Source organism: Microcaecilia unicolor, chromosome 1 (assembly GCF_901765095.1).
Source record: "Microcaecilia unicolor chromosome 1, aMicUni1.1, whole genome shotgun sequence".
Classification (NCBI taxonomy): domain Eukaryota; kingdom Metazoa; phylum Chordata; class Amphibia; order Gymnophiona; family Siphonopidae; genus Microcaecilia; species Microcaecilia unicolor.
Window position 1 is genome coordinate 728,884,329 of NC_044031.1, and position 21,841 is coordinate 728,906,169.

General features: G+C 43.7%; 1 protein-coding gene across 1 annotated transcript in view; it reads right to left on the reverse strand.

Annotated features, from left to right (window-relative positions):
- IL16 (interleukin 16) overlaps positions 1–21,841 on the reverse strand; it is a 140,766-nt gene that overhangs the window by 27,930 nt on the left and 90,995 nt on the right. The window contains 4 exon segments of the mRNA XM_030192022.1: positions 537–638; positions 9,695–9,878; positions 12,245–13,349; positions 17,736–17,871. Of these exon segments, the coding sequence (XP_030047882.1) occupies positions 537–638; positions 9,695–9,878; positions 12,245–13,349; positions 17,736–17,871 (1,527 nt within the window).

The following is a 21,841-nucleotide window of genomic DNA, read 5'->3' on the forward strand; positions in this document are numbered from 1 at the left end:
CAAAATTTGTACACAAGAAAAAGTTTTACCCCTACAAAAATTTCTGTTTTGGTAAACAATGTATCCAAAATAAGTGAAAAATTATCTATATATATAAAAGGCACCACTGAAGCCTCCAGCCGGAAGTGTGAAACGCCAGAGATATCCGGTTTCCCCATGAGTGAAGGAAAACAGCACAGCAGGAAATCCCACAAAACTGTGAAGGACTCAGAGGGGGGAGGGGAGAGAGATGCCGTCACTCTCTCTGTAATAAAAACACAGAACAGCAGGAAACAACACTGAAGGACTGGACTCGGAGGGGGGAGGGGGAGGGAGAGAGGGCAGAGGGCAGAGGGCAGAGGGCAGAGGGCAGGGACACACACACTCCCATATGCACACTCTGAAGAAAACCTTGCTAGCCCCCGTTTCATTTGCATCAGAAACGGGGTTTTTTTACTAGTAAGAAAATAATACAACCTGCCCCCTGTTTTTGAAAACTGCATGCACAAAGTAAAGCCAATCAGTTTCTCCCAAACCTGGCCCGCACTGGTGCTTACAGTGGTAGCTTTGCTTTCCAGATCGACTCCTCCAGCGAGACTAAATCCAAGACCGGCTCCTTCTTCTTTATGTAGAATTACCACGTGAATATCATCAAATTGCTGTGCAAATCAACACACACATACATAGCTTGCATTAAGAAAATAGCAAAACAATATGCTGAAATTCTTAGATTAATCAGAATCATCGAACCCTACTAGAACATATGATCCATTCTTTTGTTGCTTAGTAACAGGAAGGCCATCAGTTACTATGCTTTTCAATACTATTTGATATAGTTCCTCTAGAATGGAATAACTTGGTATAGTTCTGATTGACCAATACACTATTATGGGTTATGCTACCAGTGCTCTAGATGCATCAAAACCAAGTGGTATATACCAACTTCTGCTCTACCTAAACTGGTCACTGCTGATCAGCAAGGACGCACCCCTTTTTCCACTGTTTATTAGATATTTGGCTGCTGTTCTTGAAGAGAACCCTTATAATACTTTTCAGTCACTTACTCCCCCCCCCCCCCCCCCCCCCCCCCCGTTTACAAAGCTGCATTAGAGGCTGGTGGTGCGGAAATGTCGACAAAGCCCATTCACTTTGAATGGGCTGTGTCGGCATTGCCGCACGGCTTTGCAAACAGGGGAAGCGCGACCAAAATGATAAAGGGGATAGAACTCCTCTCATATGAACAAAGGCTAAAGAGGTTAGGGCTCTTCAACTTGGAAAAGAGATGGATGAGGGGAGATATGATTGAGGTCTACAAAATCCTGAGCAGTGTAAAATGAGTAGAAGTAAATCGATTTTTCACTCGTTCCAAAAGTACAAAGACCAGGGAACTCAATGAAATTATATATAAATACTTTTAAAACAAATAGGAGGAAATATTTTTTTCACTCAGAGAACAGTGATGCTCATTGCCAGAGGATGTGGTAACAGAAATTAGCGTATCTGAGTTTAAAAAAGGTTTGGATAAGTTCCTGGAGGAAAAGTCCATAGTCTTGTTATTGAGATAGAAATGGGGGAAGCCACTGCTTGCCCTGGGATTGGTAGCATAAATGTTGCTACTACTTGGGTTTCTGCCAGGTACTTATGACCTAGATTGGCCACTGTTGGAAGGATACTGGGCTAGATGGCCCATTGGTCTGACCCAGTATGACTATTCTTATGTTCTTATCCCAGTTCCCATGAATGTCACTTCCCTTTGTCAGAACCCTTCAAGAATTCTAAATTAGTTATTGGATGCTTATTAAAACCATTTGGATATTTAAAAGAAGGCTCATGATCCTTTGGATTGTCTCTTCAGTTAAGACATTGACATCCATTTTAAACGTTGGATACAAGCTCACTGCATGCACTTTTTCACGTGTTTACTTATAAATTTTTTAGAAGTTCAAATAACACTGCTTTAAATTTTTGGTTTGTTTTTTTTTAAGAGTTTTGGTTTCCTGAGGGTTTTTTTGTTTTGTCAGGCAATCCTTTGCAATATTTGGGTGTGATTAACTCTGATCATATTCCCTAGGGGTCTATAATGCACGAGCGTGCTTTTGTAAGATGATTTGTATGGTTGTTCATAGGCGCCCGGTATAAGAGGCTTGGACAGGCTAAGCCTCCCCTGCTGTGCTCTGAGAGGTTTAAATTGTTGATTTACCTCCATCCTCACAGCAGGAGCTGCAGTGAAAGCCCTCTAGCCTTGTGTAACCAATTGTAGAAATTGGTTTATGGTTTGTTTACCTTACTGCTGGAAGAGCAGGGGGAGGGGGGGTTAGCTGGGTTGCCAGGCAGATATTTAAGGAGGATGACTCCCTGACCTGCACTGAGAACAGATAGCAGCAGAATCGGACAACCAGACAACAAAGGTAGAAAAGATCATTTTATTTTCATTATAGTGTTTGGAATATGTCCACTTTGAGAATCAGGTGCTCAACATTAAAAGTTTATATTTATTTACTTATTTATGGCATTTTATCCCACATTAAACATGAATTAGGGTGTTTTGTGGCTCTACATGAGAATTGTGATGATATGATCCCTTGTTTCATATAGTTGACGGTCTGCATTTTCCGTATGGGTGGTATATTGGTGTATTAGGTTCTGCCCAGTGTAATATTTATGGTACAGTAAGGTTCTGAGTGTGTTTTTGCACAAAGTTGTGCATAGTGTTTTGCAGTTGAGCGATTGTGCTTAGAATATGCCTTGAGCAACCACTTTATTCTTTGACATATGATACATATCTAATATCTAAATTTAATAAAAGGTATTAATTGTGACTTTTATTTTTATTTATTTATTTTTTTCTGTGTGTTATCAGACAATTATGGATTTAAGCTCCACCCCTGGCCCCACCCCTAACCCCACCCCCTTTAGCCTCCCCAAACAGTTGGGCCACCGACCGCCTATGTGGTTGTTGATTGGTAGAATTGTTTTACCATGTGTGCTGACACTTGGAGTGGTGACCTGGCACCACCTGGTGAACTGCAAACAGCACTGGCTCTCATGATGTAGAAATCAAAAAGGGTTTTCAGCACCCCAATTCTCAAGTTAATATTAAAGTTCAGGTAAGACTTCATGGTGAACAAAAGCTTGAAACAAAGCCACAGCAGCTCTGTTTTCACACATACAGGTTAGCAGAGGTTTCCGAAATACAAACACAGGAAATGAGAACTATGAGCAGATTGTGTAGTGGCAAACATGTTTTGCATTTCTCAGCTCAGAACAAAAGTAACTTTAAGAACAGCTCAAGCACACATTTCTCATTTTAGGATGTAGCTTATGTCAACCATGGCATTCCATTATCATGCAGTATTTTTCAGCTAAGGAGAAGTAATAATAATATAGGATCCAATATTCAGCCAGCAATATGCAGTGCTTTTGCTGTTCGACGCCAGCATTAAATCCAGATGTTCAATGCTAGGCCACATCTGGCCGCCAGCATTGAATATCTGGGGGTTTTGGTCGCCAAAGAGTTAACTGGTTATGCTGATATTCAGCTGGTTGTTAGTAGTTAAAAATAGGACTGCTATTTATGCGGTCAAACTTAAGTGCTAAACATCCAGTTAGACGCTGACAAGGGGATGATCAGAAGCAAACGCCGGCGCTAGAGGCTGTTAGCGCCATACTAGCACCAGCATTTCCTAACACTCCATGATCAGAGCCCTCGAGCATGTGAAACAACGCGCTCGAGGGCTCTGAACGCAACTAGCATGCAAATGCATGCTAAACAGGACTAAACATATTCATCCCCAATGATCAGCGGCCAGCGCGCCAAAGATTGGGTCGCTGGCCGTGGCAAACCCTACGCTAGCTCCGAGCTGGCGTTAGGGTTTGCAGATAATTGGGAAAGAATGGTGAGCCCTGTCCAGCATGCATTTGCATGCTGGCAGGCCCCCATTCCCCCCAACTGCAAACCTGCCAGCGACAGCAGGCTGGAGGCCTCCAGCCCCCCCTAACTCCCCCAGCAAAAGGTCCCTGGTGGCCTAGTGGTGACCAACCAAACCGCCCCCCCCCCTAGTGACAGGGGGGCTGAAGATCCACTGGACCTCCAGTCCCCCCCGACGATCTTCCCCCAGGTTCAGGAAGGACTGGAGATCCAGTGGGTCTCCAGCCCCCCCTAACTCCCCCAGCAAGAGGTCCCTGGTGGCCTAGTGGCACCCACCAAACCCCCCCCCCCCCCCGACGATCCCCCCCATGTTCAGGAAGGGCTGGATATATGTATATATATAACAAAAATAAAGTTTAACAAAAATGTATTACTTACAGGGGTCCTTTTACTAAGCCGTGTAGGCACCTACGTGTGCCCGTGTGCCAATTCAGCACATGGCCCGAATGATAATTTAATTTTTTACGCACATCTAGTACACGCGCCAGAAAGTATATTTTATTTTCCGGCATGCAGCACTAACCGGGCAGTAATCGGCATTGTACACACGCTGACGATTACTGCTTGGTTAACACGTGAGACCTTACTGCTAAATAAATGGGTGGCGGTAAGGTCTCAGGCCCAAAATGGACGCGGGCCAATTTTCATTTTGCCGCACATCCATTTTCAGCCAAAAGGAGAAAAAAAAAGCCTTTTTTGTAGGCGTGCTGAAAAATGGACCTGTGTGCGTCCAATACATGCGTCTACAACAGCGCAGGCCATTTTTCGGCACACCTTAGTAAAAGGACCCCACAATTTGTTATTTGAATTTGATTTCTTTATTCTCAGTGCCTGTGTCTATGGCAAATGGATTTTAATAGATCAGGCACATTTACTAACAGCTCATTATAATGTCATTATCATGTGTTATCTACTGCAGCACCTATTTTATGCGATGGGCCCTGTGACAATGCATATTAATGAGGGTAGCATGTGCTTTTAGTAAATGATTCCTATAATGTTTTATAATGCTATCGGTTACAGTTTTTGGTCAGAATTTAAAGAGCAATACACTTCTCTACGGTATATTGTTTCACCTTCAAGATATCAATCTTGCATATTCATTAGGGTTTTGCAGCCAGAAAATGTAATTTCATGTTGTTTCCCATGTTGTTTCTGGGAATGTTCTTTTGTTGTTTTCTTTTGTTTTTTTTATTTTGTTGTGATGGGAAAAATGTTGCTAAGAAAGCATGCTCTTATAGAAAGAGAACACATTCTTTGCAGAGTCCACACTGTTTGAAAGAGTCTGCACAAAAAAACATGAAATTTGCGCTTTCTTTCTGCTCACATTCATTTGCCAGTGACATGAAATGACATGGTATATGTCATTAATATCAAAAATATATCCCAACACCCACAGAGAGCACATGACACCTCAATGGTGACTCATATTACATAAGCCTACCAGTCATGGCTCACCTTGCCTCTTCATCGGGTTGTATAGAACTAGATTCTATATATCACGCCTAAAAAAATCAGCACCAAAAAACACAAAAAATACACCTAGGCATATTCTATAAAGTATGTACTTTATAGAATAAGCCTAAATTTCCACACAGGTTATAGAATACGCTGAGTACCCATCCGCGTGACTAAATTTAGTCGCGGGCAATTACGCCAAGTAAAACTTGGTGCAAGTGCAGACTCCTAAATTACACACGGACTGGGTGTATTCTATAACCATGTGCATAGATTTTAGAAATGCCCATGACCCACCCTTTCCATGCCCATGTCCCCTTTTCAACTTAGAATTTGTGTGCATCACGTTATAGAATATACTTAGATGGGTTTGCACGTAAATTCTAATTAATACTATTCTCAATAATTGCTTGTTAACTGGCAATTATCAGTGCTGATTGGCTTGTTAACTAATTAAGTTGTATACCAAATCCAGAATACGACAGCATTTGCACTCGCAAATTAAGTGGCGCTATATAGAATCTGGGGAATAGGTATTTCACCCAAATTTTTATATATAAATCTTAAGCAGTGAAGTTCTTAAAAATATGTATATACTAGTAAAAAAGCCCCGTTTCTGATGCAAATGAAACGGGGGCTAGCAAGGTTTTCTTCAGAGTGTGCATGTGGGAGTGTCCCTGCCCTCTGCCCTCTCTCCCTCCCCCCTCCCCCCTCCGAGTCCAGTCCTTCAGTGTTACGTTTCCTGCTGTGCTGTGTTTGTATTACCGAGAGAGTGAGGGGGTCTCTCTCCCCTCCCCCCTCTGAGTCCTTCACTGTTACAGAGAGAGGGATTTCGTGCTGTGCTGTTTTCCTTCACTCATGGGGAAACCGGATATCTCTGGCGCTTCACACTTCCGGCTGGAGGCTTCATAGAACGTTGGGGTTGCCTTTTATATATATAGAAGATGACTTAAGTAAATATTCATTGGCCATTAGGCATATATATATATATATATTCTCAAGCACCGCAGTATTTTAAAGATGTTGTCTGTTTGCATTGCGTTTGGAAGGTGTGAGTATGTTTATCTGTAGATGCAGTGATTTCAGTTCATTATGCGGACACAAGAGTACTGCTGGTGTTTCCCTAAGGAATGAGGCCCAGATGCATCAAACAAACGTAAAAAAATCTAAATCGTTAAAGTCCTTAACGATTTTGAAAAAACGAAGCATGCACCAAAAAAACAGGTCAAACATGTTCGTTGCGGTATCGAGAAGTACAATGTATCAATGAATCGTAATCCCCGTCGTTAATCGGCCCCTAAATCATGCGCAGAGCAGCCAAGCATTATGCTGGCTGCTCTGCGCATGCCACAAACGTCCAAAAAAAACCACAACACAAACACATGACTCCCCACTTCCCCCTGCACTAACCAAAACAAAAAAAAAATCCAAATAGATCGGGAGGGGGCAAAGGCGCTAGTCAGGAGCGTCCTGTATGGGCGCCCTTGCCCCCCCCCCCCCCGAGATCACCGCTGTTCCCCGCTTCAGCCGGTTTTAATAAAAACAAATCTCCAAATTTTCTCATCCCCGCTCCCTTCCTGTGTCTCCTGTCCTTTGCTCCAGGGCTCCACCTCCCGCCATCCTCCGCCTCTGCCCCCGTGCCCCGCCCCCTGGGATAGTCTCCGCCGCTCCCACCCTCCACCGGACCACCCCTCCGCATTACCGTCCCGTGCAGCGCCTCTCACCTGTATGCGAAGGTGCTGCATGGGATAAAACATCTGATCACCAATTGCTTCTCCCTCCTCCGACGTCAGTCTGTTGTTCCTGGGCCCGCCCTCCATTGACGTAAGTTACCTACGTTAGTTATCTATGTAGGTAACTTACGTCAATGGAGGGCGGGCCCAGGAACAACAGACTGACGTCGGAGAAGGAAGAAGCAATTGTCGATCAGATGTTTTATCCTGTGCAGTGCCTCCACATACAGGTGAAAGGCGCTGCGCGGGACGGTAATGCGGAGGGGGGGTCCGGTGGAGGGTGGGAGCGGTGGCAACGATCCAAGGGGGGCGGGGCACGGGGGCGGAGGTGGAGGATGGCGGGAGGTGGAGCCCTGGAGCAAGGGACAGGAAACACAGGAAGGGAGGGGGACTGGGGATGAGAAAATGTGGAGATTTGTTTTTATTAAAACCGGCTGAAGCGGGGAGCAGCGGCGATCTCGGAGGGGGAAAGGGCGCCCATACAGGACGCTCCTGACGAGCGCCTTTGCCCCCTTCCGAACTATTCAAATTTTTTTTTTGTTTTGGTTAGTGCAGGGGGAAGTGGGGAGCTACCAGTTTGCGTTTTTATATAACTTTTTTTTTTTACATGCCAGCTTGCATTTTTAAGGTGCAGGAGGGAGCGGGGAGATGACAGCTGAGGCCTGAACAACAGGTCTGAGAGCTCGCTAAATTTGTCACGTTAAATGATTTGTTAGAATCGTCGGTATGGTTAGTGCATAGCGAATTGTCCACATTTCAATGGTAGTTTCTGGTTTGCATTCCGTTTTCATTATCTGCTAGCGGCTTCAGAAAAAGGCCTATAATGCATGCAACGGTCGCAAATGTTGTCGTTAGAGGGTCATTAAAGGGTCGTTAGAGTTTTGTGCAGCTAGGCCTGAGTTGTCTGATCAGATGCGCTAATGTGCAGATAGACTGCACTTTAGAAAATTACTCAAGACACACCTGTTTGTTGCAGCGTTCTTTTGAGTATTTCTATGTAATGGACTTGTAGAAAGTGTAGCAGTATTGATGTTTAATTTGAAAGTCTTCAGCTGTATGTTTTATGTTTTTATTGGGTATGTATTTTTGTAAACCACCTAGGTTATAGGCAGGGTATAAGTTTTTAAAATAAATAAATATCTTAATTCGAAAACAGGAGCACTTAACTTGTTTGAGTACTGCGTGGAAATTTAGGCTTAATCTATAAAGTACACCTAAATTAAGTTGTACTTTAGAGAATGTGCTTAGGAGTATTTCATTTCGGCATCTATTTTTTAGGTGTGATATATAAAATCTAGTTCTATGAAGAGGCAAGGTGAGCCATGAGTGGTAGGCTCATGTGAAATAAATAGAAAGCTTCCTCCGCAGATCATTGAAGACCCATCTTTTTGAAAAAATTTACGGAAAGAGCCAAAACACATAAAATCCACACTTACTGTTTAGTAATGCACTATAAATCCACTTCTGAACTCTCATCCCCCGTAATCCCACATCACTCACAGAAATATGTATACCATATGTCTTTACGCCTTAATATTGCCCTTCAAGCTCCCATTGTCTCCTTCCAATGTTCAATGTTTGTGTTCCATTGTTGCACTCCTTAACGACACTTCGATTGTCTCGCATAATTCTGCACAATGTAATCCATAACCAATCTGTAACAAATTGTACTTCCATCATTCATTTCTTATTGTAAGCCACACTGAACCCGCAAAAAGGTGGGAAAATGTGGGATACAAATGCAATAAATAAATAAAATGAGTCACCACTGAGGAGTCATGTGCTTTCTGTTGAATTTAATGTGTGTGGATGTTTGGATATATTTTTGATATTCTTGATCTGATGCCCTCGCCTAATTAAATTGGATTTATGGTACATGTCATTGACATTTCCTATGTCATTTCAAACAAATGCAAATCCCTAATACTCCTTACATATATCTACAAAATAGTTTCCCCATTGCCATGAAATAGTATATCAGGCAGCAGTGGCGTAGGAAGGGGGGGGGCGGTGGGGCGGTCCGCCCCGGGTGCACGCCGCTGGGGGGTGTCGGCGCCTCGCTGATTCCTTGCTCTCTCTGCCCCAGAACAGGTTACTTCCTGTTCCGGGGCAGAGAGAGCAAGGAACCAGCGAGGCGCCGACACCCCCCCCAGCGGCGTGCTCTCGGCGGATTGGCCCTCCCACCCGCCCCTCACCGCCTTCCAGGTATGTTCTCGCGGGCAGGGGGGGTGTTGCGCTACGGAGGGGGGAGGGTGCGTCGCGCTGCACCCGGGGGGGGGGTGCGCAGCGGCGACCCGCCCCGGGTGTCAGCTGCCCTCGCGACGCCACTGTCAGGCAGGTACTTAATTTGAAAGACAGACCTGTTTTGGGGACAATTATGGTTTAACTGGAGATGAACTGCTTTAAGTCGTGGGCTGAGGAACTTGAAGGATTACTGCTATTTGTATAAACGAGTTACCTCTTTTTAAGTTCTTAAGTTAAATTTTGCTTAAGACAAATCACGCCCAATCATAGTTTTGGTCCCCAAAATACATGTGTTGTACCCAGACTAAGCAAGCTTCACGGATTTGCAATGCACTTCATACAAAGCACATACCTTTAAGGTCTCCTCATCCAGAGCCTTCACTTCTTCAATAAGCTTCTCCAGTTCTTCAGGAGGAAGCAGAGAGATAACTGACTGACCGGATATACCAGAAGACAGGGATGAAAACTGTTCCCGTGTATCTTCTTCCTTCCCCTCATCTGAAGGGCCTACACTATATTCCCTCAGTTTGGAAAGACTGAAAGAGTAGGAAAGCAGAGTTAAGAACCAGGATTTGCCTGTGCCCATGTACTACTACTACTATTTCGCATTTCTATAGCGCTACAAGGCATACACAGCGCTGCACAAACATAGAAGAAAGACAGTCCCTGCTCAAAGAGCTGTACATTATTTGTACTTTGCAAGGAAAAAGAAAGGAGTCCTCTTCATCAAAGTAGCAATAAAATTGGATAATCAGGTTCATAATTTGTCTTTTTTTTTTCTCTGATTTCCTGCTGTTGGAGTCTGATTCACTAAGGTCATAGGTGGACTAGTTAAAATTCACTCTTTCTTCAGCTCACTGGTTGCTCTGCACATAAATTCTTCAGACAACCATTTTGTAGGCACAGTGGAGCAAAGCAGGGAGACTGCATCATGAGCTGTAGGTGAGGTGTTTTCTTTGTGTGCAAAATTTGACTTTAACTGATGAATTAAAGAACTATCACCTATCAGTTACAGCCAAATGAAGGAATGCAACTGAAAGGTTTCACTTATTATGAGAACATTAGCACTGCACAGAATAAGCAATTTTATGGGCATTGCATCAGAAAAGAAATGCTACAGATATTTCCCACAGTTTGTGACTAGACAAGAGATGGTTACTCTCATTCACCTTCTAAGGGACCTGTTAAGCCTCATGCCCTATGTTAAAAATGTTGCCCTCTGCCCATTTATGATAGCTACTGGATGTCAAGCACAAATCTTGATTCTGGATATAGAATTTCTACATGTAGATTGTAGGGAGAACATTTTAAAAGCAGATAATGTAAAGAAAAGTAGTTTTTGAAAACCAGGGATAAATCCAATCAACTGTAGGGGTCTCAAGCACACATCACAGCTATATAAATATCATTAGAGAAAAATGTGGAGGGGCATAATCGAATGGGGTGCCCAAGTTTTCCTGAGGACGTCCTCGCAGGACGTCCCTGCGAAGGGGCGGGGAAACCCGTATTATCGAAACAAGATGGGCGGCCATCTTTCATTTCGATAATACGGTCGGGGACGTCCACATCTCAACATTTAGGTCGACCTTAGAGATGGTCGTCCCCGATTTTCGACGATAATGGAAACCGAAGACGCCCATCTCAGAAATGACCAAATCCAAGCCATTTGGTCATGGGAGGCGCCAGCATTCATAGTGCACTGGTCCCCCTCACATGCCAGGACACCAACCGGGCACCCTAGGGAGGCACTGCAGTGGACTTCAGAAAAAGGTCCCAGGAGCATAGCTCCCTTACCTTGTGTGCTGAGCCCCCCAACCCCCCCCCCAAAACCCACTCCCCACAACTGTACACCACTACCATAGCTCTTAGGGATGAAGGGAGGCACCTACATGTGAGTACAGTGGGTTTTTGGTGGGTTTTGGAGGGCTCACATTTACCAACACAAGTGTAACAGGTAGGGGAGGGATGGGCCTGGGTCCGTCTGCCTGAAGTGCACTGCAGTACCCAGGGACCTGCATAATGCTGTCATGGAGCTGGGTATGATATTTGAGGCTGGCATAAAGGCTGGGAAAATATTTTTTTTTTTAAATTTTTTAGGGTTAGAGGGGAGGTTAGTGACCACTGGGGGAGTAAGGGGAGGTCATCCCCGATTCCCTCCGGTGGTCATCTGGTCATTTAGGGCACATTTTTGTGGCTTGGTCGTAAAAAAAAAAGGACCAAGTAAAGTCATCCAAGTGTTCATCAGGGACGCCCTTCTTTTTTCCATTATCAGCCGAGGATGCCCATGTGTTAAGCACGCCCCAGTCCCGCCTTTGCTATGCTTCCGACATGCCCCTGTGAACTTTGGTCGTCGATTATGCCAATTTGGGTGACCCTGTGAGAAGGACGCCCATCTTCCGATTTGTGCCCTTCTCTTTCAAAAATAAGCCTGATAGTGTGCAGAGGTGGTCTGTACCAAAATACCAACCCAGGACATTATTTTTCAAACCAGCCCATCCCTTTACCTCACCTTTCACCCTCGACCAGAAGAATCCCAATGATGTTACTAATACAGTAAGTCCATGCTGCAGGAGAAAGTGGAAATATGGCATGGCCATGAGCCTTGCAGGAATACAGGGGCCTCACACTTATTTTTAACATTCTCTTTGATTTTTCATTGGCAGCCCAGCCTTCAGGTGCTCTTCGGCCTGAATCCTGGTAGAACTCAGTCCATCAGGACATGCCGAAATGCCCAATAGGGCTCTAAACAGTACATTGTCCAACTGACACTGACCTAGTGGTGTTTACTAGTGATCAATAATTGTACCTGTCAATTATGCATCCTGCTTCATTGGTTAACAACATTAAATTCAGGAATAGGTAGTAGACAAACCCTACAAATGATCAAAACTGTGCATCTTACTTAACAGAAAATCCTGTGTCCAAGTGTTGTCCTTCCGTAGTAGGAGAATTAGGAGTGGTTTCTTCTTCTGTGGAGGACTCAGATGATTCTACCGAAGTATTCCATGGACTATTATTGCAAAAAGATGCTGCAGGAGACTGGGGAAGGGAAAGAAATGATTTCATTAAAGCAAATGAAACTTGGTTGCTGATGGAATAGATTTTGCTGTATTTTTCAGTATTTGTCTTCATCAGCTCCATAGATTGGGTAGTAGTCAATGGGAAACTCCTTGTTCGTTGGCTCGGCGCCTTTATGACTACAAGATCATCTGAGTGAGAGTGTAATAAGTCTGAAGGCAGTTCATCACTTGTGCTACTGCTCCTTCTTGGAGTAGGCAAAATATTCTGTTGTAGAGAGGGAGTCAATTCTGCACACTTTGTGCCCAATGCTGGAGTAAGGTTTAATTGATGCTGGATATCTTTGGCATCATGAGATTCCTTTTTAACAGTGACCTCACTTAAGCAGGAAATTGATTCTGGTCCTTTTCTACATTTCCATTTTTCTGCTGTAGATACAGATATCTTAGGAGTAAATCTCCTGCTTCCTTTCTCCAGTGACTGAGATGTGCCAAAGGTTTCAAAGGAACTTATCTTTTCCTTTATTGGTGAAATTCGGGTTGAAGTAGGCAAATCGGAATCCAGTTTTCTGCTTGAACCCGTGCATTGTCCAGTTAAGATTCTATCTCCAAATGTTTTGGTATTTGTACTTCCACTCTTTGAACTCTTTAAACTCTGGCGAAACCAGGCTGGTTTAGGTGCCACTGGAGGACCCTTCTTCAGGCTGGCAGCATCATCTGAACTGTATGCTTTTTGAAGAATAATGCCAGATTCTGATTTCTGCCGTTGCACAGATATATCTGGACATGTAAGATTTTGAGTTTGTTCATTTGTGTCAATGTTAGATTCCAAAGCCAAATGGTTGTTGTTGTTGCTCATTGTCGGATTGAACAGGCTCTTGATGCAGTCTGAAATTCTGACCCAAGGGTCTTCTGCTGTCGGGTCAGGACTATAATCAACCTTTGCTTGTCTTCTAAGTAATGGCCTATTAGCTCTTGCAATATGATTTCCTAAATTTGAAAAAAAATAATGATATTTATAGCACACTGTAAATAAACAGAAACGGGTTGCACTGTGGGGCACTTCACAGTTTTTACAAGTACGTTTGTGTTTGCTATGTATAAAATATTTATATTTCCCTGGTTTAAGAAAACTTATTAGAACTGAAAGTTGCTCAGGATTATGTTTGTTTTAGGCAACAACTTAAAACCTGACTCTTTTGTAAGTATTTTTTATGCTAATCTTGGGTAAGTGAGAGGGATTTAGGTGGGGTGTGGGGTTGATTTCTGGAAGGTTGAGGAGGGGAAGGAGGAATCGTTTGTTGTGGATTATATTTTTATTTTTATGTTGTACCCTGCACTGTACAACTTTGAAAATTACAGGTAAAAAGAACATGGGGCCGATATTCAGAACAGGGGAGGAAACCTGGCTAACTCCCGCAGTCGGCGTCAGCCCAGATATTCAGTGCTAGACCGTGAATATCCAGTTTATTTTTAGCTGGTTTAAAGTTAACCAGCTACATCAATATTCAAAGATAGCCGGTTAACTTTAAACCAGCTAAACATATACCAGCTATTTAAGCAGCCCGATTTGGCTACTTACAATATCCGAATATGGATTGCATATACAGAGATAGCCAGCTATATAACGCAATATACCCGGTTATATCCTATGCGCTAAATAGGAACTTTCAGCAGGGGATAACCGGCTATCCCCCGCTAACTATCTCTGGATATCTGGTTAAGTGCCATTTAACCAACTAGGTGCCATTCTTGGACGGTTAAATGATTTTGAATATCAGGGGGCATGGATTAAACTAATTCTAAGTGGAATACAATTGAACAAAAATATAACTATAGCCAAAGAAGGGATACAAAGAAGGGAGCAGACATACAAACTGGGTAAAATAATAAAATAGATTAAAATAAGATAAATATTTAAAACCAAAAAACATATCCTTATAAACCATTCTAAATTAACCACCTATAAAAAGAACTTCCCTACCATCAGGCTGGGGAAAAATAACAGCTGAGTCAGTACCATAGGCCTCCATAACAAGAAGACCTTTTAATATTTTTTCAGAAATTAGATAATTAGATTCTCACTAATATCTAAAGAGAGGTATTCCACACTTGTGGCCCAGCAATTGAAAAGGCCATACTGCATGCCAGGAGAAGGAACCACCAATAGTCATTTACTTAGCTTTATACCTGTATTTCAAATATATATGAGAGGTGAAATCATAATTAATATGGAATCTCATGATATCAAAGACAGCCTAGATCAACCAAACCATACTCTAACTATGAGAATGTAACTTTGTTTAGGAGGAAAAAGCCTCAGTCAATATTATTAAGCACAACAAACTAAAAATGTAGTGTTTTGATGTTTCTAACCAACTGTATATAAACTTCCCAATTTTTAACAAACTTTGAAACATCAATAGAGACAAAAAAAAACATCTCCAAAAGATGAACTAGGTCAGGGGTAGGCAACTCCGGTCCTCGAGAGCCGAAGGCAGGTCAGGTTTTCAGGATATCCACAATGAATATGCAGGAGATAGATTTGCATACCATGGAGGCAGTGCTTGCAAATCTATCTCCTGCATATTCATTGTGGATATCCTGAAAACCTGACCTGCCTGCGGCTCTCGAGGACCGGAGTTGCCTACCCCTGACCTAGTGCAGCTGCAAAGGAATCAAATACAAACAGGGATCCTCAGGAGCTTAGCCTAGAATGGGTGGCAGAGCTGGTGGTTGGGAGGCGGGGCTAGTGCTGGGCAGACATATACGGTCTGTGCTGGGGCTGGTGGTTGGGAGGCGGGACTAGTGCTGGGCAGGGGCGTATCTGGACTCCGGCGGTAGGGGGGCCAGAGCCAGAGGGAGGGGGCACATTTTAGCCCCCCCCCCGCCGCCGAGCCCCCACCGCCACCAATGACTCTCTCCACCCCTCTCCCGCCGCCAACCCTCCCCCGCTGCCGTTCTTACTTTTGCTGGCGGGGGACCCCAACCCCCGCCAGCCGAGGTCTGCTTCCACCTGCCGCAAAAACTTCTTCTTCAGCCGGCGGGGGACCCCAAACCCCCGCCAGCCGCCCCGCGGTGTTTAAAATTCATCTTCGGCCTCCGTGGCCGTGCTGCTGTGATAGGCGCTGTTGAAATCCACTTCGGAGTCTGACGTCGTTGTACGTTGTACGTGCTGCGACGTCAGACTCCGAAGTGGATTTCAACAGCGCCTATCACAGCAGCACGGCCACGGAGGCCGAAGATGAATTTTAAACACCGCGGGGCGGCTGGCGGGGGTTTGGGGTCCCCCGCCGGCTGAAGAAGAAGTTTTTACGGCAGCGGCAGGTGGAAGCAGACCTCGGCTGGCGGGGGTTGGGGTCCCCCGCCAGCAAAAGTAAGAACGGCAGCGGGGGAGGGTTGATGGCGGTAGGGGGGTCCAGGGCAAAATCTGCGGGGGCCCAGGCCCCTGAGGCCCCACGCAGATACGCCCCTGGTGCTGGGCAGACTTATACGGTCTGTGCCGGGGCTAGTGGTTGGGCGGCGGGGATAGTGCTAGGCAGACTTATACGGTCTGTGCCAGAGCTGGTGGTTGGGAGGCGGGGTTGGTGGTTGGGAGGCGAGGATGGGGCTGGCCAGACTTGTACGGTCTGTGCACTGAAGAGGACAGTACAAATAAAAAAGTAGCACATATGAATTTATCTTCTTGGGCAGACTGGATGGACCGTGCAGGTCTTTTTCTGCTGTCATCTACTATGTTACTATGTTTTTTACTATGCTACCACTTTTGAGTACAAAAGTACACAGATCTGGAACACACTACCAATGGCCCTGAAAAAAATGAACAACCTAACCAGCTTTCGCAAATCTCTGAAGACACACCTCTTTAACAAAGCCTATTAAGGACATCCTCACTAACTGACTATTCCCAAACTACCCAGGTGCATCCAAAATACCTCTCACAATACCTACCTAGCTCTTACTTCTAAATTTACCAACCTTAACTTATTTTCGACTTTATCTAAGATCATGTAATGACTGCATCATAACAACACTCTGTAAGCCACATTGAGCCTGCAAAAAGGTGGGATAATGTGGGGTACAAATGCAATAATAATAATAATGCATACTTGGGCAGATGCATTCCAACTAAAATTAAACGCAGAAAAAACACAATGTCTTGTATTCACATCACAACATAACACAAAAAAACTTCAACACCATAACCACACCATACTGTTCCCTTCCGATCTCACAAAACTTGAAGATCCTTGGAGTCACCATTGATCGAAACCTCACTCTTGACACCCACGTGAAAAACACGACAAAAAAGATGTTCTACACCATGTGGAAACTGAAAAGAGTAAAACCTTTCTTCCCGAGATACATCTTCCGTACCTTGGTACAATCAATGGTAATAAGTCATCTGGATTACTGCAATGCACTGTACGCTGGGTGCAAAGAACAGACAATCAAAAAACTCCAAACTGCCCAGAATACAGCTGCCAGACTCATATTTGGAAAAACTAAATATGAAAGCGCAAAGCCCCTAAGAGAGAAACTTCACTGGCTCCCACTTAAGGAACGCATTGCATTCAAGATCTGCACGATTGTACATAAAATCATTCATGCAGATGCACCAATCTACATGCTAAACCTCGTGGACCTACCTCCCAGAAACGCCACAAGATCATCCCGCAAATTTCTCAACCTACACTACCCCAGCTGCAAAGGACTTAAATACAAGCTGGTGCATGACACTACCTTCTCTTACAAGAGCACGCAGTTGTAGAATGCATTACCTAAAGACCTGAAAGCAATCAAAGACACAACTATCTTTCGAAAATCTCTGAAAACATTCCTCTTCAACAAGGCCTACAACGAGAACCTACAACCTAATTGAGTCACCTCAACAACCACTCAACTACGAACACCCACCTCTATAAATACCCTAACAACTCTCTTCCCTCTTCACTTTTCCCTTCCTCAGTCGCTCCACACTACTAACTGTATCTGATATCCTGTTTTGACAATGCTAACAAATTTTATGTAAGCCACATTGAGCCTGCAAATAGGTGGGGGAATGTGGGATACAAATGCAAATAAATAAAATAAATAAATAACATTTAACATACCTTAGTATTGGCTGTTAATGTGCAAATTAGTAAACAGCCCCCAGAAAATGGCCAGTAATTTCTTCATAGATATTACTGGCCATTGAGAAAGATACAAAAGAACAACCCAGGTCATGTAATACTGATGGTTCAAAAAGGCCCTAAAGCTTTAGGGTCTTTTTGAACCCATTTCAGAAGTGATAAACAATCATTAGTTTTCCATGTGCAACTAAATAATATTGTTTACATTTAAAATGTCTAAACAAATTCATACTGCTCCTACCTGAGTTTGTCACCTGTTGGATTGTCTCCACGCGCTCTGTAAATGACTCTCCTGGGGATCTTGATGCTGAAGAATTTGCAGAGATGCTGTGAGTTACAAGAGTTTTATTTCCCTTCAATAGCGTATTTCCTGCTTCCTGTTAAAGAAACAGCAGGAAGTAGAGACAGGTTAAAATATCATTACACAAACCACATAAAGCACAGATGTAAAGAAAGACACTTTTCACTCTTTTGTTCCTAACATAAGCAGAACTGTGCAGCAGTAACCAATCTCTCGAGTTACAACCTTTCTCTGAAAAAGAATTAAAAAGGCAGATATAAGTACATAAGTATTGCCACACTGGGACAGACCAAAGGTCCATCAAGTCCAGCATCCTGTTTCCAACAGTGGCTAATCCAGGTCACAAATACCTGGAAAGATCCCGAAAAAGTTCAATACATTTTATGCTGCTTATCACAGAAATAAGCTGTGGATTTTCCCCAAGTCCATATTAATAATGGTCTATGGATTTTTCCTTTAGGAAGCCGTCCAGACCTTTTTTAAACCCCGCTAAGCTAACCGCCGTCACCACATTCTATGGCAACGAATTCCAGAGTTTAATTACACATTGAGTGAAGAAAAATGTTCTCCAATTCGTTTTAAATTTACTACTTTGTAGCTTCATCTCATGCCCCCAAGTCCTGGTATTTTCGGAAAGAGTAAACAAACGATTCACATCTACCTGTTCCACTCCACTCAATTATTTTATAGACCTCTATCATATCTCCCATCAGCCGTCTTTTCTCCAAGCTGAAGAGCCCTAGCCACTTCAACCTTTCCTCATAGGGAAGGTGTCCCATCCCCTTTATCATTTTCATCGCCCTTCTCTGTACCTTTTCTAATTCCACTATATCTTTTTTGAGATACGGCGACCAGAACTGAACACAATATTCAAGGTGCAGTCGCACCAAGGAGCAATACAAAGGCATTATAACGTCCTCATTTTGTTTTCCATTCCTGTCCTAATAATACCTAACATTCTATTTGCTTTCTTAGCTGCCGCAGCACACAAAACAAAGGGTTTCAACATATCATCAACGACGACGCCTAGATCCCTTTCTTGGTCGGTGACTTCTAACGTGGAACCTCGCATTATGTAGCTATAATTCGGGTTCCTCTTTCCCACATGCATCACTTTGCACTTGCTCACAGTGAAGAAATACTTCATGACATTATTCCTGAGTCAGCCCCCTTTCAATCTCATAAGTACATAAGTATTGCCATACTGGGAAAGACCAAAGGTCAACCAAGCCCAGCATCCTGTTTCCAAAAGTGGCCAATCCAGGTCAAAAATACCTGGCAAGATCTCAAAAAAGTACAAAACATTCTATACTGCTTATCCCAGAAATAGTGGATTTTCCCCAAGTCCATTTAATAATGGTCTATGGACTTTTTCTTTAGGAAGCCGTCCAAACCTTTTTTAAACTTCGCAAAGCTAACCGCCTTTACCACATTCTCTGGCAACGAATTCCAGAGTTTAATTACATGTTGAGTGAAGAAACATTTTCTCTGATTCGTTTTAAATTTTCTACATTGTAGCTTGCCCCCTAGTCCTAGTATTTTTGGAAAGTGTAAACAGACGCTTCACATCTACCCGTTCCACTCCACTCAATTCATGTCCTCTAGTTCTAACACTTTCCCATCTCTGGAAAAGGTTTGTCTGCGAATTTATACCTTTCAAATATTTGAACCTCAATCCTATCACCCCAATTTCTCCTTTCCTCCGGAGTATACATATTCAGGTCACCAAGTCTCTCCATGTGCATCTTGCTACGTAAACCCCATACCATTTTTGTCGCTTTTCTCTGAACCTCTTCAAGTCTCTTTACATCCTTAGCAAGATACAGCCTCCAAAACTGGACACAATACTCCAAGTGTAAATCCTGGTACATAACTTAGGCACAGATCTCTGGTATTCAGTAATACTGCAATGCATCTTTAGTGAATGTCCCAGACCTGCCCATACCCCACCCATGGCTATGCCCCCTTTCGAGTTGCATACTATCTCCATAATTCTGTGGTCCTTAAACTAAGCTGTGGCAAAAGGGGGTCTACGCTGGCATTAACGTCTGTTTTTGACATCCGCTGAGGTCCCCTTTTAGTGCAGTGGGTAAAAGTCTTGGCTATTTTATGCAATTTATCCCTAAAAACAGGTGTGGTACCGAAAGATTGGAGGGTGGCCAATGTAACGCCGATTTTTAAAAAGGGTTCCAGAGGCGATCCAGGAAATTATAAACCGGTGAGTCTGACGTCGGTGCCGGGAAAAATGGTGGAGGCTATTATTAAGAATAAAATTACAGAGTACATACAAAAGCATGGGCTACTGAGAAAAAGTCAGCACGGTTTTAGTGAAGGGAAGTCTTGCCTCACAAATCTACTGCATTTTTTCGAGGGGGTGAACAAACGTGGACAAAGGGGAGCCGGTGGATATTGTATATCTAGAATTTCAGAAGGCGTTTGACAAAGTGCCGCATGAAAGACTCCAAAGGAAACTGGAGAGTCATGGGATTGGAGGCAGTGTATTATTATGGATTAAGAGCTGGTTAAAGGATAGGAAGCAGAGAGTAGGGTTAAATGGCCATTATTCTCGATGGAGAAGGGTGGTTAGTGGGGTCCCTCAGAGGTCTGTGCTGGGACCGCTGCTTTTTAACATATTTATAAATGACCTCGAGATGGGAGAAACTAGTGAGGTAATTAAATTCGCAGATGACACAAAATTATCCAGGGTCATCTCGTCACGGGAGGAGTGTGAAAAATTACAAGAAGACCTCGTGAGACTGGGGGATTGGGTGTCCAAATGGCAAATGAAGTTCAACGTTGACAAGTGCAAAGTGATGCATGTGGGAAGGAGGAACCTGAATTACAGCTATGTTATGCAAGGTTCCGCGTTAGGAGTTACGGACCAAGAAAGGGATCTGGGAGTCATCGTGGATAGGACGTTGAAATCTTCAGCTCAATTTGCTGCGGCGGCTAAAAGACGAACAGAATGTTGAGTATTATTAGAAAAGGGATAGAAACCAGGCATGAGGATGTTATAATGCCATTATATAGCTCCATGGTGCGGCCGCACCTGGAGTATTGTGTTCAGTTCTGGTCGCCTCATCTCAAAAAAGATATAAAGGAATTGGAGAAGGTGCAGAGAAGGGCAACAAAAATGATAAAAGGGATGGGACGACTACCCTATGAGGAGAGGTTAAGATGGCTAGGACTCTTTAGCCTGGAGAGAAGGCGGCTGAGAGGTGAAATGATAGAGGTTTACAAAATAATGAGTGGGATAGAGTGGACAGATGAGAGGCGTTTGTTTACGCTTTCTAACAATAATAGAACCAGAGGACACAAGATGAAATTAGAATGTGGTAGGTTTAAAACAAATCGGAGAAAGTTTTTCTTTACTCAGCGCCTAGTTAGACTCTGGAACTCATTGCCAGAGAAGGTAGTGATGGCAGCTGGCCTTGCTGAGTTTAAAGGGGGTCTGGACAGATTTCTGAAGGAAAAGTCCATTGATCGTTATTAAATTTTGGGTTTTTTGGGGCCTGGATTGGCCGCTGTCAGAAACAGAGTGCTGGGCTTGATGGACCTTTGGTCTTTTCCCAGCGTGGCAGTGCTTATGTGCTTAAATGGCCATGCGACAAGTAAAGCACTTGCCAGGTGGCCATTTTGGGAGGAGCACTTACTGTCACCCATTGAGGTGGTGGTAAGGGCTCCCGTGGTAACCCAGTGGTAAACGGGCAGTGCACAGCACTGCCTGATTACTGCTGGGTAAACACCAGTGCTACAAAAATAAAAATACATTTGTAGCGCCGGAAATGGCGCACGCTGGGGGAAGAAACTATTGCCAGGCTGCTACGGTAGCCCTATAGTACTTCCGGTTTAGTGAGCAGTAAGCCATGTTGGGCTTACCACTGCTTACTAAAAGACCCCCCTCTATATATAGCACTCAAAATGACATGCACAGATTTGGATGTGCACTCAATCAGTGCACACAATTTAATTAACAAGCCAATTAGCACCAAAAATTAGGCAGTAAAAATATCAATTATTGGCTCTAATTGGTAATAATTTTATTT